This window comes from Dromaius novaehollandiae, chromosome 1 (genome assembly GCF_036370855.1).
Source record: "Dromaius novaehollandiae isolate bDroNov1 chromosome 1, bDroNov1.hap1, whole genome shotgun sequence".
Classification (NCBI taxonomy): domain Eukaryota; kingdom Metazoa; phylum Chordata; class Aves; order Casuariiformes; family Dromaiidae; genus Dromaius; species Dromaius novaehollandiae.
In genome coordinates this window covers 115992287-116008512 of record NC_088098.1, presented here as the reverse complement: position 1 = coordinate 116008512, position 16226 = coordinate 115992287, and the positions used below count along the sequence as shown (strand labels likewise).

The 16226-nt window shown below is 40.5% G+C and overlaps 1 protein-coding gene across 6 annotated transcripts in view; it reads left to right on the top strand.

The window, feature by feature from the left end:
* GRIK1 (glutamate ionotropic receptor kainate type subunit 1) overlaps positions 1-16226 on the top strand; it is a 168911-nt gene that overhangs the window by 130555 nt on the left and 22130 nt on the right. For all 6 annotated transcript variants that reach the window (XM_064523944.1, XM_064523959.1, XM_064523981.1 and 3 more), the window contains 4 exons: positions 4421-4534; positions 5712-5915; positions 6525-6748; positions 12077-12195. In XM_064523944.1, the coding sequence (XP_064380014.1) occupies positions 4421-4534; positions 5712-5915; positions 6525-6748; positions 12077-12195 (661 nt within the window). The remainder of the gene's footprint in view (positions 1-4420; positions 4535-5711; positions 5916-6524; positions 6749-12076; positions 12196-16226) is intronic.

Here is a 16226-nt window from a genome sequence, read left to right as displayed (position 1 = left end):
TTTTGATAGTGGTTCTCAAATTGCAGTTTAGAGACAAGAGTCCACCTGAGAGGGTGAACTTTTGTGGTAGAATACATTTCATCCCTACTTAAGACTCGTAAGTCCAAATAGTAAAAAGACCTTGCAGGATTCAGCATTTTCACCAAAATCTTTTTGTTATTACTAATTTAATTCTTAGTAGTTATGCCTTTCCCCTCTTTGAGTAGAGGCTCTTGGCTGTAGCAAAAGCAGATGTTTTCTCAGCCCTTATCCTTCCTGATTCACCTAAGATTTACCAGCAGTGATAAATTTCCAGCCTTTCCAACATGTATTAGCATTAGCAGTGAGGACTGTTTGAAGCATACAGCGTTTTTTCCCCTCCCACAAAATGCATACTGTGCAGGCAGTGTTCAGGCATTGTTGACTCAAAATTTTGACTAGGGTATTACTAGCCCCTTACAGAAAATAATATAGATGATTAAGGGTATGCTCAGTCATTCACTAATATATGGAAACTGGAACTAACCTTGTATATAAATGATCTAAATTACCTCAGGACTCTCAGTCCTCTTTTATCATGAGGTGACTCTAACTGGAGGATAGGACACCAAACTGGGAGTCAGACACCCAGCTAAGACCCTCACAGCTCCATGTGTTGATCCCCACTGGAAATACAACCCACAGTTTTCTGTAATACACCAATTTCTATTCTGTATGGGGAAGATAACAACTGCATTTACCACTTTTAAAGTGTTTTTGTATTCACAAGTTAAAAAATTCTTATAATACTTAGAATTATATTTTTCTATATATTTTGTACAGATCTTGCTATTTCACAAACACACACACACACACACACACACACTTAAAAAAGGTTTTGTTTTCGTGTCGTTTTGAGAGCACTTTTAACGCTACACAATAGACTAGCTTAAAGTGTCCTGTAGGACTGTTTTCCTTTTCTTATAAAGCATTTACTTAATAACATCATTTTAATCTTCTGTGAATCAGGCTAAGGCACAGAGGATTCCATTTTCCTCATTACTGGTGAATAGATCGTCCTACCTGACACACAGAATTTTATTGAACCAATCTGGCTTTTGACTCTAGGCATTTCATGTTACGCTGAATTGATTTAAACCAAATTACAATTGGTTCAGAACACAGGCGTGCTGACAAGGGCATGTGATACCTCTCAAACTTGTCACTAAACTGCAATAAATCCCTCGGATTCACCACAGTGATGTACTACCTTGGCCTCATTCTCCCAACGCCCTTCCGACCTTTTCCATCGTCCCAACCAAGGCTGACCTGCGGTGTCATTCCTTTATTCAGGTGTAGTGTGGTCTCCTGGTGTATTTTGTATGCACTGTGACTGTGTCGTTCCATGTTCTTCATGGTTGTTCTCCTCTTCCCTACGCCAACAGCTAAAAGCGTATCAAGTCAGTAACAGTGAGCAGAACAGCTTTCAATTAATTCAGCCACCCTGGTACAAATTCAAGGACACTGGTTATTTACTATACTTCTAGCATGGGCTATCGTAATATCTGACATTTTTATTCTGTGAATACTTTCCAGATCAGTTTCCCAACCTGATCTATTTTTGGAAACAAAGGGAATGACTGATAAATGCCTGAAAAAAAAGAAGAATTGGCATTACTATATCCATTACACATACCTTGTTTGGAAAATATGTTAGTGAAAGGCTAAAGCAATGGCACCCAGGGATGCAGACCCAAAGATCATTTGAAAGGATACCGTTATTACCCCCAATCCATGCTTAGCAGGTATAAAATAATATACTGGCATCAGTACAAAAGCAAGGGCCTCTCTGCCTCACTTAACAGCTGAAAAAACAGTCCCGCTGGATCTGAAATGACTGAGCATCTGACAGCTGATAGAGACCTTCAGTGCTCAGGACAGCTCAGCAGGTTTTGTCTTAGGTTTGCTTGGCATCTTTGCTGGCCATCTCAGTGGGGAGGATCTGAGAGTTGATCCCTCGTGGATAAAGCTGAAACCTGCTGGCAGAGCAGCACGGAGGCACGGGCTGCTCTGCGGATGGACGGTGTTGGCCCCACAAGCTCTATTTCCTTTCACAAACGTTCAGCACAAACCCAACTGTCTGAGCCAGCTCCGCCACAGGCTATGTGAATCCATCTGATGGTGCATTCTCCTAGTATGAGGAGTTATTAGGTGCTGTTTTATAATGCCTGTAGTTTATATGTATTTTGCTTTCCAAACAGCGTCAATATGAAAGATATTTTGGGGTGTGGATCATTACAAAGTCTTGAGTAGATGTGAACAAGCAGTTTCATCTAGAAGGGTTTTATGCTTCTTTCTCTGTTAACTCTACTCCCAAAATTGTAAGGTGTTGATTAATTTGTTCAAGGTTAAAAGAAAATCTTTCCAGAGAGTTTAAGTAAACCTTGTGACTGGCCTTGCAAACTGTATGGTTTCTTAGTAACAAATGAGAAGGCAGAAGTAGTCAGGCTTTATTCCTTTTGTTTGATACTTAACTTGACAAGACTTTTTTCCTAGCCTTTATAAACCCTAGAGTGCTGATGCAGTGAGTTTGCTCTCCCTGTGGAGCTGCACTTTCACTTGGTTGTGGGCATGTCGGGCTTCATACATCAGCTTCTCCTAATTGCAGGGAAACATGAGGAATACTCCCCAAACAGCCCTCCCACATGTCCTTTCTATATGGCTGCTCAACAAAGGGTAGGTAAGAAAAGTTCCAGCTTGAAATTGCCCTACTCCAATGTCACTTAAGGTCCAGTCCTGTGAGATGCTCAATGCCCTCAACTGGCAGCGAAGTCAGCTCTTGTTGAAGACTCATTTCCAGGCTAATGAGAGACAAAGGCATTTAATCTCACGTACAAAACCAGACCTGTAGAAGAGCAGCCCTCAGCATGAGCCTGATCCTTCCTTGCTAGGGAACACCTCCCTTTGCCTTCAGCAGGAGGAAGGGCTCTGCAAGTTACTGTCTTACTTCTCTTGCTGCCTTTTAGCGTGGTGTCACCCACCAGGACGAGCTGCACTCTTCCCCTGCCTAGCAGGGAGCCTGCTGTGGGCAGGCTTCACATCACCAGCAGCCGTGCCCCTTCGAAAGGTCACTGTCCCTCTTCCTCCCTCCTTCCCTTGCATGGCATTTCTCATTGCTCTTCTACTCAAGATGACCAGCCTCCCAAATCACCAAGGTGAGGGGATCATCTGAGCACTTCCATATTTGCTTCAGGCAAAATCAGTGGGATTGCCCTAACCTGCTGACAGAGTGGGTGTGAGCTTCACCAGGCTGATTTTGCCTGAAGCTGTTTAAGGAAGGATCAGTGACCTTTTCTGTTGGCAGCTGGGTAAATGGTTCCTTCTCATGCCAGGACAGCGAGGCTGCTAAGGACAATAGTGGTGTCAGCTAGTGTAACTAAATCTGAAGGATGACTTATCTATGGCACATAATCATGTTACAGTACCTAAAAAGTTACCACACAACAGCTCACCTGCCAAAAACTAGTGCCTGACCAGGTACTAATGCCCATTTCATTACTGTAGAGCCATGTAAGACCTTCTTTTGAGATGATACAAACACAAATCTGAAAAGACTTTGGAAGTAAAATCTCAACATGCTTTAGGACTGAATTTATGTTAAGTCAATATTTATCTAAATAAATTACAGTTATAATTTCTGCCATCATAAGGTGTAGATCCAAATCCATGGAAATTATGAAGATCTTTCCCTTGAGGCTTCGATAGGGCATTAAATATTGGAGTTCTTTACTATCACTATCTTTGAATTAGAAAGGAATCAAAAATCCCATTTGCCTTTGACCACTTGTATTTACTGAGCAAATACTGATCAGTGGGTGAAATGGTATCACCTTGCTAGTTCTGTCATATGTTGTAGTCAAGAAATGACAGAATAATCTTTGCTAAACCTGCTGAAGGCACAGCAGAAGCAAAAGGCCAATGCATCCATCAATCTGCTTCAACATATTTATCCAAGCTTTTAATCTGTTGTATTGGAAGAGAGAGGTCTTGCCATATGTTTCAGCTCTACCATTTACAAAAATAAAAAAAATTAATAAAAATAGACATTTGACATTTTTAGCAAGAAACAAAGTCAATATGTTCCACTTCTGTAAAAAATTGGCTAATATACCACTATATTGACATGCCTTATACACCTGTAGCTAATTCATTTCAACTTGCTTTTGAAAGAGTAGATGTTCCCTGTGTTTTCTAAATGTTACAATCAACCATTTGATGTTGCTGCCTTATTCAGAACTACAGCTGTTTCACTTCTCTAGCATTTCATATTGCTGGTGTCTCTTTCTGTGGTGAGCAAAGCTAATGTACACTTTCTAGGCTGTGAGCATTTAAAGAAATGTTTCATTTCACTCAACCTGCTTGCTGACACCTGGCAGCTATTCACCTGCTTTATTCTGTGCAGATTGGGATTTGGAACTCATACAGTGGCCTTAACATGACGGACAACAATAAGGACAGATCGACCAATATCACTGATTCTTTGGCTAACCGGACACTTATTGTCACAACCATTTTGGTAAGTCTTACTGCATCGTGTTGACTTCACGAGCCATACTGTAGATTGCAAATATTGTGCTGGTTCTTTGCAGCTTTCTTTGTCACCTCCACGCTGTGCTCCATTGCTGTTTTTTGCTATACTAATGAATGTTTTGTTAAACTGCTCTGCTTCCTAGCAAATTTTTGGATATAGACTCAGAATTAATATACCTAGTCATCCATCCGTAAGATGCAATCAAAATACCCAGCTGCCAAATAAAGGCTTTCAGGAAACTGTATCTCCAAAATACTGATTATTTCTGTATTTCAAAGAGGAACTCTACATACTCTTCTGCCCAGAAGAATTAACACTTACAAATACTCAGCTTGATAGTGTGTATACATCCTTTCTTTTTACTGAAAGTGAAGGGATGTGGAAGAAAGTAGCAAACAGTAGACAGACTGGAGTAAGTCCCTATGATGATGAATGGAAAATATGGAACTAGGTATCCACCAGTTGCTGTGCCTCATACTTTCTCCCTGTCCAGTAATGTCATTTTTTTCAACTATTCTGTCTATCTGATTCCTCAGGAGGAGAAAAGAGCTCAAGGCACCTTTCACCCTCATTTTCTGTTGACACTTTAAACTGCAGAAACCTGCTTGCCCAGAACTTCGTCCATCCAAAGTCCTATGAAAAGAAAAGCAACAAAGTACTTTGCACACAAAATCAATCTACCTATGCTGTTCTTAATTCTCTCATGTGTTTACCTGCTCAGCCCACAGCTATATTACACATTAGAAGATTTTTCAGTAAAGATTTATTTCTTGCAGAATAAAAAATTTTAAGTTCACTTTATGATTCTTTTTTCTGTTATTTATTCTTCTCCTTCAATATCCTTTCCTGTCCCTTAGGGTGGGACAATGTAGAGTACAGATTCTTGGATCTGATTTGGGAGCTGCTAAGCACTGCTTTAATTAAAACTCATGGGAGCTATGAACGGTCTGTTCCACTGAAAATTAGGGCCTTTATGCTTATCACTAATTGGTTCAATCAATTTGTTAACACACCTAAAACAGCTTTTAACAGACACAATAAATTACTGGTATGCATATAATTGCAATCCATTAATAAACTATTCACATAACATTCAGAAACTGATATAATCTGAAGCAAACTTCATTTCTATTGCTATGTCTGCTATGTTTTTTTTCTACAGGAAGATCCCTACGTTATGTACAAGAAGTCTGACAAGCCTTTGTATGGAAATGACAGATTTGAGGGTTATTGCCTGGATTTACTGAAGGAGCTGTCAAATATTTTAGGCTTCATCTATGAGGTCAAACTAGTTTCTGATGGTAAATATGGAGCCCAGAATGACAAAGGAGAGTGGAATGGGATGGTCAAAGAACTCATAGACCATGTAAGATTGAATCATTCTCTCTTTATTCTGCTTTCACCTGTGGTGTTTTATATGAAGCCAGCCCAAATGAAATGTTAGATTAGTTTACATTTTTTTAGAGCCACTGGTCTCTTTTTAGTGGCACTTGTCAGAGTAGAAGATCACGTTGGTACATCTGAAGCGATGGCTCCTGGGTGTTGGGGGGAAACTCCCACCATAGCGGGGAAGCGGGTGCTAAGGTAGCACCAGTGCTGCCCACCCCCAGGCTACAGAGTCTGACGATGAAGGCTGGACCTCCAGCTCCCCCTGCCACGCAGCAACCTCTGATTCGTGAGCACAGTCCCTCGTTTGGCCCTCTGCCATTCCTTGTGCGCAGCCTGCCCTGTGGTTGAGCAGGACCTCCACGCGAGCCATGCCCTTTACGCTCACAGGACAGTCACAAGTGCCCCTCTGCCAGAAATAAAGGACATGTAGCCACTAATACCTTAGCAATGGTAAATTTTGTCACACATTTCAGATTTATCATCAAGGTTGGTTTAGTTTTTAATACTCAGGGGCAAAAAAGGAAGGAATAGTAGTGCGTTTGCTGAACATGAAAAAGCATGAGTATTCTCCCATTTGTGTTTCCAGAAAGCTGATCTGGCTGTTGCTCCTCTCACTATTACCTACGTAAGAGAAAAAGTAATTGATTTTTCCAAACCCTTCATGACGCTGGGAATCAGTATCTTGTACCGGAAGCCGAATGGCACAAACCCTGGTGTTTTCTCTTTTTTAAACCCTCTTTCTCCTGATATTTGGATGTATGTTCTCCTAGCCTGCCTTGGAGTGAGTTGTGTCCTCTTTGTCATTGCAAGGTAAGTCAAAGATGTAGTTTTAGATGCATCCATATTAATTACCTCTCATCTTATAGGTGCGGCATGGGCTCTGTGAAGCAGATATAGTATAATAATATCCCAAGCGTTTTATCCAGTCCTAAAGGATTACGCTCAAGAAAAGCTCTTGGTATTTTCATATGAGCATCATTTTTATATATTGCACTGTGAAGGGATTTTACTTTCCTTAAGGGCTGAATGGAGAAAAATATCTAGTGAAATGTGTCAGCCTCTCTTTGTCAGTTGCAATGCTTCTTCAGCTGACTACGTGTTGGAAAGCAGCTGATATTGTTTGCCTTGCTTGCACTTCTTTTTTCCACTGACAGTGCGTACAGTTAAAAGGTGAGTAAGAAGTTGTGAACGTATTTTTGCTGAAGGATGGAAATTAGCTCAGTTCATTTCCCTTTGAAAACACAAGATACCATGCCTAGGAACATGAAAGGGCAATCTGCAAGGTGATGAATACCCAAGGTGCTCTCCCAGTGCTATCCTGAGGTGCTCACTCCCTATCAGTGGCAGGTTCCAGGCTAAGTCCCTCTTCAAAAAATAGTGTGAAATAAGCATGTATTCACTGCTTTTCCAAATGAGGCCAAAGCTCATAATGTACTCAAAGGCAGGCGGGCCACAAAGTTTCTGGACCAAAGGACCACAGTCACACCTCCAGGTGGCCTGCAGAGGACTTTACTCCCTGATCATTGAACTTTACCTTAAAACCTCTAGGCAGTTGGTATGGTTTCACAGACCAGCTACAAGCCACTTACCATGGCCTCAGGGGCCATGGACCACAGTTTGGGAGTCAGTTGCTCTAGGGCTTTGAAGAAGAGCAAACCAAGCAAGAAATGAAGTGAACTTAGAAACCTGAAAGAAGAAATTGGTTATTTGAGGCATACTTTGTTATATACTATTTAATAAACCTGGACTCTGCAAGCAAGGCATAGTTATTGTTACTTTCTTCAAGCAGTGCCTTCGGAATTTTATTTCCAACTCTGTTTATTGAATGTCATCCTATCTTTCATTTTTCCCTTTTCATAATTTAAAGCAATTTTTTTAAAAAGTTTCACAGAGATTCATGTTTTGTTTCATTTTATTGAAGATCCCTAATTAAGGATCTTAGCCTTTCCCCAATTCTATTGCATATTGTTCTGCATATGCAACAGTGATATATTCCACATTAGTGAAGTACATGGGGAAATAGGCTAACAAAGCATTTGTATAATAAAATATAAGACCTGAAGTGATGTATCACTGGAATTCTACACATTCACATCACAATAAAGATAACATGGAAGTGATGCAGCTCTTATTGCTGATGATGACACTCAACTTTAAAGAGTTAGCAGTTCCAACACATACAAACCCCTCATGCAAATGTCATAGAAGAGCAGTAATCTGAATCATTAACTCTGACAATATAATACATTCTGCCTGACTTCCACCTGTGTCTGAGCCAAGTCAAATGGAGCGCTTCCTCCAATTCATTGTTTTCTTTTAATCAAGAGACACAGCCCTGCAAAACCTGTGTTCACACGGGCAGTTCTGCTGAGGGGGATCAGCCTTGTATATATATTTTTCAGTGGTCCACTGAACAACCATTGGTCCAGGTGGACAACCTACGTGAATGCCTTGTTTGTTTGCTTGTTTCTGTACCGCTACTGAAGGCAAGCTGCTGTGATGCACAGAAATCTGTGGGATTTGCTTTTTCTGTTAAATTGCTGAGGAGGTGAGGAAGGTGGAGGGGATTAGAGGAGGAGAGGTTATGGGGTAACTTATTAGGGTTGGCCCTAGGTAAAAAAGAGTGTTCATCCATCCCTGGCAGCTATGGGACAATTAGTCATGACTTCCCGCAAGCTCTTGCAGTAGCTCACTGTACCATAAATAATAACTCATACTGTACTCAAATCATGATCTCATTCATGACAAATATTAAATCTGCTTGACTGTGACAGATTGACTTTTCTGCAGTTGTGCGCCAAGACTAAAAACATCCCACAGTCCTCTCCCCCTCAGAACAAGCAGTAGGGAAAGCAAAGCCCAAGTCACCCTCAGCCCTCCTATTCTTTCAAAAAAACAGCATCAAGTCTGGAAAAATAAATAAGCATCAGGGTCCTCTGTCTGCTTGCAGAGCTGCCTATGCTCAGACATGTGGCCAAGAACAAACAAAAGAGAAACGCACAGTGCTCACAAATCATCAGCCGTGCAACCTGTTGGCTTTCCTCTCTTGGCTGTTAAATACTGCTCCAAATCACAACGTAGCCTTTTGGTAAACCTATTGCATTGGCCTATGTAACTGTGTTATGTTTTGTTTCCTAAATCTTTCTGAAAAACAGTAGTTCCGTGAGCAGCGTAACTAATGAAGCCTGATTTCCCTGCAGATTTGTGTCCTGTGGTGGACTGTGATCACCAATTGAAGTCTGTTTTTTTGTTCATTTTTTTTTCCCCGCGGCTGAAGGATTTGTAGGAGATCTTTCCCATGCGGATTATCTGATATGTAACAAGCTGTGAGCTTATCCTGCAGCTTCTCTCTTAGTGGGGTCTACTACTACAATTTTTCACAAAACTTGCAGGAGCATAATAACCCTTGAGGTCTATACCTATTTGTCAAATCTGGCTGAAATCAGCTGAAAGGCTGAAATGTTATTAGAGGTACAGACCCACACACGCTCATAATACACGGCACAAAACCCAACGGATACCAACTTAAATATTTAAAGCTTGTATATCATTCTCTTAAGGCACCAATTTTAGGAAAAGAGAATGCACTAGTTCAGCAAAACAGTTAATATACTTTCCAGTATGTTTAAATTTCCCTGACATAATTGGTTTTTTTGAACTGATGCCTAAAACCAGGGCCTAATTAGATAGCAACTGTTTAGGCTGAAGGAGTACACAAAACTGTGTTCACATGTCATTTTAATTTACTCCAGACTTTATAAATTTTAATTTCATCCATGAAGCTAAGACATTCTTAATGCCACATCTAGGCCTGTTCACGTCTTCAGATCTGTCCTGATTTCTGTGGGATTTGCCAAATATTTTGGCAAATATTGGCTAGATTGGTTTTCAGAATCATTTTGTTAGCTGGACGTGAAACTCAGGCAATGTCCACATTTTAACCCTGCCTAGTAAATTAAATAGTTAACGGCACTTTGACATCAGTTCACAGAAGGCAAATACCTGGGAATAATTTGCATGCACTCAGCTAATTTTCCTGTTATTTCCTCAGATTTTTCAGCAGCTGAATCATTCCTTATTTCTCTTTGAGCCTTACGTAGCCCTGTCATTGTTACATTATTATTACATAATTTTTAAGCTCAAGCAGTGCAGTTTTTTCACTGCTTAGAGTTAAAGACTGACATAGCTCTTTTCCCAAGCACACTGGCAGTGAACGAACAAGCCATTTGCTGCCAAAATTTTCTCTTTATTGCTAATGTCATATCAACTGTTTGGTTGGTGTCGATGCTGGTAGAGCTAGGTAGCAGAGGCAGCCATTAGTAGTATTGGGTAGACAATGTCACACAGAGTCTCTTTACCAAGGTGCTTAGGTGACCTTGAGCATCTTGTCTACACCTGAACCCTCAGCACAGCTAACGCTGAAGCTTCTAGTAGGGCAAAATCCAGGGAAAAATGGCCAGAAGACAGACGGCCTGAGCAGTGAAATAGAGCAGAATCATAACTCCAGCCCCTTCCCAGAGCTCTGCACAGAGGTAGCGACACAAGGAGAAAATGTGCTTTAATTTTAAGGTGAAAAAGAAAAGCATGTCCCAGGAACTCATTAAAATATATATCCAATGTTCTAAAAATCTTCCCGGTCTGGCAGAGTTTTGCTGCCTGAATTTCATTGCCATTTTCTAGTCACTGCCATTTTGTTGTTTCAGTGATGGACATATTTGTGTCTACCCTATTGAATGTGGTTGTTGTCTAAAATGATATGAGAGCTCGGTCTTGGGCTTCCCAATCAGACCACGTGCAGTTATCACTTTGTGCGTCCTATTACTATCCCACATTAACACTCTAATGCTCTGCAGGTGAACGCTCAGCATAAGGCATCTTTACTTTTACAGCTGTTGGAAGTTAAGGCAGTGTGCATGTCTTAATTTTGTGTCTTTTGTTAAAGGTGATTTTCCCCACGGGTGCACAAACCTAGTTAGCAACAATCTCATTACTCCAGAACAGTTGCTTTCATGATTCTAGCCCAGTTTGAAAGAGTTTCTGAAACATATAACCCAGCAATTGTTTTTCGCTAACTGATGTATGCAGAACTGTTGTGTCTTGAATCTGAAACTGCTTCTTTTGTTGCAATTTTTTAACCACTATTGTACTAGTAATGATAATACTGTTCAACTAATGGCATCCTAAGCTACATACTGTTTCAATTAGTGGGTTCATTACTAGCAGAGTTCATTACTTCAGCTTAGCAAGGCACTCTGCTTGCAAGCTTGCATAAATTCAATGCTTAATTATATTGTTGAAACAGTAATTAAAATGTATTGGCATGACATTGTCAATTAAAGCTATATTCATAAACTTCATGAGAAAGTATGTAGCATGCCATGCAGCAGTGGGAAGCAACAGCAGGCAAGGTACCTAGGGGAGGAACAGTCTTTAAAGTAACTCTGCCAAGTATTTTGCAGACCAGAGGGGTGTATTTTGCATTTGCAGCAAGGCACATAGGGAGTAGAGCAGAACTCTTCCATTAAAGGCAATTCGCTGCACACAATGTCAATGACATGGCAATGTGGCTTTCACACTGCAATGCCTTGCAATTGCACCAGGGCGCCTTCAAATTGTCATCAGCCTTTCTTTTTTTACTGCTGTTGTAGCCTCACCAAGGGGGAATGCGTTCGGTATCAAGAGGCTCAGCTATAGGCAGCTTGAAAATCACTGCCTTTCGAGTGGTTTTACTCTGCCATTGCTTTCTAAATGCTTTACCCAGGAGCAGCCATGTGGGTTCCAGTTGTCCCCCCCACCCTGGCACATGTGCGGTTGTTAGTGGTGCGGGCAGTGAAACCAGGGGGGATTGGGGGCTTTCTAGCAATCTTACCATTGAGGATTATCATCAAAGTGCAATAGGACTAAGGAAGTAGGCCGTGTGCTAGGATCAAGACTGTGAAAACCGCTCCTGACATTCAGTCCTGCTCCACAGCTGGCATAAGGCAGCTCCTAGATGTCCCGCGGACAGCCTTTCCGCTGAGGTTTCCTTTTTCCTATTTCCTTCATTAATCTTCTCATTTTGTGTGTTGTTCAGCAGGTTTGCTGGCACTGTGTGTACTCTATTTGATGTTTACAGACTGTTTCTGTTAACTGCCACAGGTTTACACCATATGAATGGTATAACCCCCACCCGTGCAACCCAGACTCAGATGTGGTGGAAAACAATTTTACTTTACTAAATAGTTTCTGGTTTGGAGTTGGAGCTCTCATGCAGCAAGGTACACCGGTTACACTTCGTTATTGCACACATCCCACAGTCTGCTCAAGGGCTTCTGTGCTGGTAAACTCCACCTCTGTAACTACAACATATACTGTAAAACCTGATCTCAGAAATTAAGGAATACAGGAAAGTAAGAAAACTACGTTTCACTGGAACTGGGAGAAGGCAGAGGAGGGGAACCTGTTAAAATCCAGAATAAGGCTACAGCAGGAAGAAGGAGGGGAAACATATGAGAGGAAGGAAAGTGAACATGGGAGTTTCTGGAGTTGAAATCTAGAATAGTAGCATGAGGAATATAAAGTTATTTTTGCTGAAGTTGAGTTTATTGGCATAAGAGGTTTGGCAATAGGAAAATGTCTTCCCAATTGGGCTTCATGCCAGTAGAAATAACAACAGCCTTAGCTACTCTAGAAAAAATATTTTAACAGCCAAACAAAAGGATGCTATTTCTTCAGAAGTATTGTGAGTTTGTTGGCACTTGTCAAGCACCTTGTTTAAAAGCAAAAACAAACTTTTTTTTATGGCTTTTCTGCAGGTATGAGTCCCATCCTTTTGTAAATGCATCCAACCTTAGAAGCATTAACTTAACACAGTCACAAGTCCCTGTTGCTGGTGATTTTGGAAACTGCTGACATTATACTCACTTGACAAGGAAGGGCAGTGAAGCTCACTCAGTATGGGAAGTCAAGCAGATATGTGTACTAAACACACATGGTTATGGCATGTATGCTCTAAGGTTTCCCATTAAATCGCTATTCACCAAAACCAGAGTCCACTGAGAGGGGTGAAAATATTTCTGACAAGCATTTCGAGTTGAATCAAAGCTGAACAAAAAACTCACCCCACAACAACAACAAAAAAAAGCAATCCAGAGGAAAGTCCAGCAGTACCTCAGTATTAAATTCCTAAACATTTAAGTAAGGAATATAAAATCATCTCTACATCCTTCCAGGTAGAGTTTATTCTTCCACTCTTTAACAGACATGAGTAGCAGTAAAATAGACAGACATTAGAAGGAGTTTTCCTAGATACGGTAGAGAATAAAGTTTGTATTGTAATGAGGATAACACGTGCACTTACTTTTATTGGTGCAGTAAGGTATTCATAGGATATAGAGCCTCCTCATAGAAATGACTTTGAAGGAGGTGGGGGGAGGAAGAGGTGTTCTGTTTTGCTTTTGGGGTTTGGGGGGGTTTTCTTCTTCTAATATATCAGTAAAAAAAAAGGCTGAGGTTTTACAGTATCAGGCAGGTGTGTGTATATAACTGTGACTGCCTTGTGTGTGAAAGTCCCCCAAGATTTTGTGTTTTAATCTACTGCCTTTTTTGGAGTTTACCATCATCCACAGCAAACTGTGGGATGCAGTGTCTGCTCGTTACCACTACCTTGGGTACATGACAGTCAGCCCCAACCAGACTCTGCTTGTCTTTCAAGAAGCTTAAAAAAAAAAAGAAAGAAAGAAAGAAAGAAAAAACATTTGTAAAGCAACACAAATGTTTACATGTACAAACTTGTGGTGCGTGTGATTGTAAGTGCATCATCATTAACATGTGGAGTTTGAACATGAGATGAATGGTTGTGAAACCCTGCATCTATTGTTATGCTCTTTCTTGTTGACAGTAGCTGCTTGTTATGCTTGATTGGAAGCCACTTGTTTATTAAATTTTAAAATGTGATGATCAGACTTTCTCTTTTCTACAGAGCGTGAGCAAAGTCTGGATCAGGATTGGCTGTCATGTCTGCCATAAAAAGGCACTAGAGAGACTTCAGCAAGTATTGTCTCTGACCCTGAATCTTGCTAGAAACATTTCCCCTTTTTCTTACCTGAAAGCTGCAGATGTGTTATGCATACTTTTAAAGCATCCAAATAGGGCACATATTTCATCAAATGCATGCAGAGAAACTATTATTTCCAGAAAGGCAAGGTATCTATCAGAGCCCCCAGTTCAGCCAGTGGGTGAAGTACCCAGTTCAGAAGAGGACTTAGGGTGAAGTCAGTGGAAAAGCAGCCTGTACTAACGCTTTTTGCTGGAATCAGGGCTTTCAAAATGGTGAACATCATTGAAATAATCATGGGACTGATCAAAAGCGATGCTGGGCCCGCTTGGGTCAACAGGGAGCAGAGTGTAGGCAGCACCTCCCAAAAGCAAAACCATAGCTTATTGCGTAGTTAATAGAATAGGGTGTCTTGAGCTTAAGTGAACTGAAGGTGTTCTGCCTCTTTTTCACAACAACTTGTTGCTAAAGGAAATCCCAGGAGGTTTGGAACCTCATCGTACAAATTCAGTAAACGGGGCTTCTCCATCTACTCTCATGTATGGCTGCAAGCCTGCACTGGCAGATTTCACGGTGGCTTGTTAAGATCTCTGCAATGTAGCTGGCTATTATGCGTTAGTTGGCTGTATACATCAGTTAGGTATTGCATCAATGTCGGAGTGCAGAATTAATATTCCTATAGCTATCTAAGCTTTTAGAAAATAGCACTTTCAAGAGGACTTGAATCAGCAGTCTTAGAAGCCAGCTTTTGCAGGCCAATGCCAGCTTAAAAGCACACAAACACACACTCTTCCTGAAAACAACAATAAAAACACCAAAAAGGTGTTGTTGTTTTAAAAATAATCTAATCTGAAAAGCCAGAAAAACACAACAGACCATAAGCATAAATCCAGACAGAGCTCAAGCTCTTGAAAAGGGTAGATTCAGGCTCTAAAAATTTAGGTGCAAGTCTTTGCTTGTAGACTGCTGGCCTAATTTGAAATCAGTACAGCAGTATGGCTGCACAGGGCTGCACAGGCAGAGCATCTGCTCTCGCAGTTTGGAAACTCTGTCAGCCTACTCCAAGCCTTGGGCTATGATTAGCTCTGACCTTTAAGAGACATGTCTATATATTTATAAAAAGCTAAGGTAAATCTATTTTCTTGTTGCTTGGAAAGTTCTTACCCTTTCATTCTTTGCCCCAGAAGTCATATTCAGAGTTTTTGCAAAATCTTAAACAATTCTCTGTAACATGTTTAAACTTCTTACATGTTTAAATTTCTTACAGAAATCATTAAATAGTTGAGGAGAGATAATATGCCAACACATTTTTCCAGTAAAAGAAATACGTTTATTAAATCAGAATTTTACATGCTGAGATCTCCATTTACAAGCACTTAAGTACTTTCTTAAGTCCATCTTTCATCAACAAAATGATTATGCAAATGCTTAACTTTGAAGTCAAAAGCTTTCAAGTAGATGTCTAAGTGTTTTGCTGAACCAGGTCCTTAAATCCCACATAATGAATTAAGTTCATAGTTCATTGGGGTGGCCCCTAGATAAGCCAGCATAAAAGTTGCATCAGATTAGAAATAGAGGTACCTATATTGCTTAAATTCAGTTTTTATGAGCTATTTACAAGCCATTTTTTAATGTGCTTAATACCTGAGCTTGGGTCATGCTGTTTGTGGGGTTTTACAACAACAGCAGATCACCTTGATATTCGTCAGGCAGATCTGCTAAAAGCCTTTCAGCAATAAACAGAGAGTTAAATATACTGTTCAAAATGTACTGTTCAAAACATTACATAGCCCTATAGAGCCCCAGAGGATACTTCCATTCACTCACTGTCTGAATTTTAAAATGTAAATCATGTGTTTGTAATAAGACATGTTCTGGGTTTTGTCCTCAGGCTCACACGGTCCTATTAAATTCACTGGAACCATATTGATTGCCCTATTTCTACTTAGGTGTGTGGATAAAACACACAGGGCAGGTTTCGCTTGTAAGGCATTTCTTCTGGGTTGCTTCTAGGTGGAACAGCATTCTACTAAAGATCTGTTGTTAAAAAACTGCTTATAGTATCTGTAAAAAGGAATTAAGGAAACAGATAATTGGCTAGTACAGCTTGCTGGGGATGTAAAAGGTTAATGTCCGAAACAGCATTAGCTCAGGGATGTAAAAGGGTTGAGACCAAAGGATAATTTCATTTGTCATGTATCATGGCATACATCCCTTTCACAGTGTGTTACCATTATCAATGTTTGCTGTGCA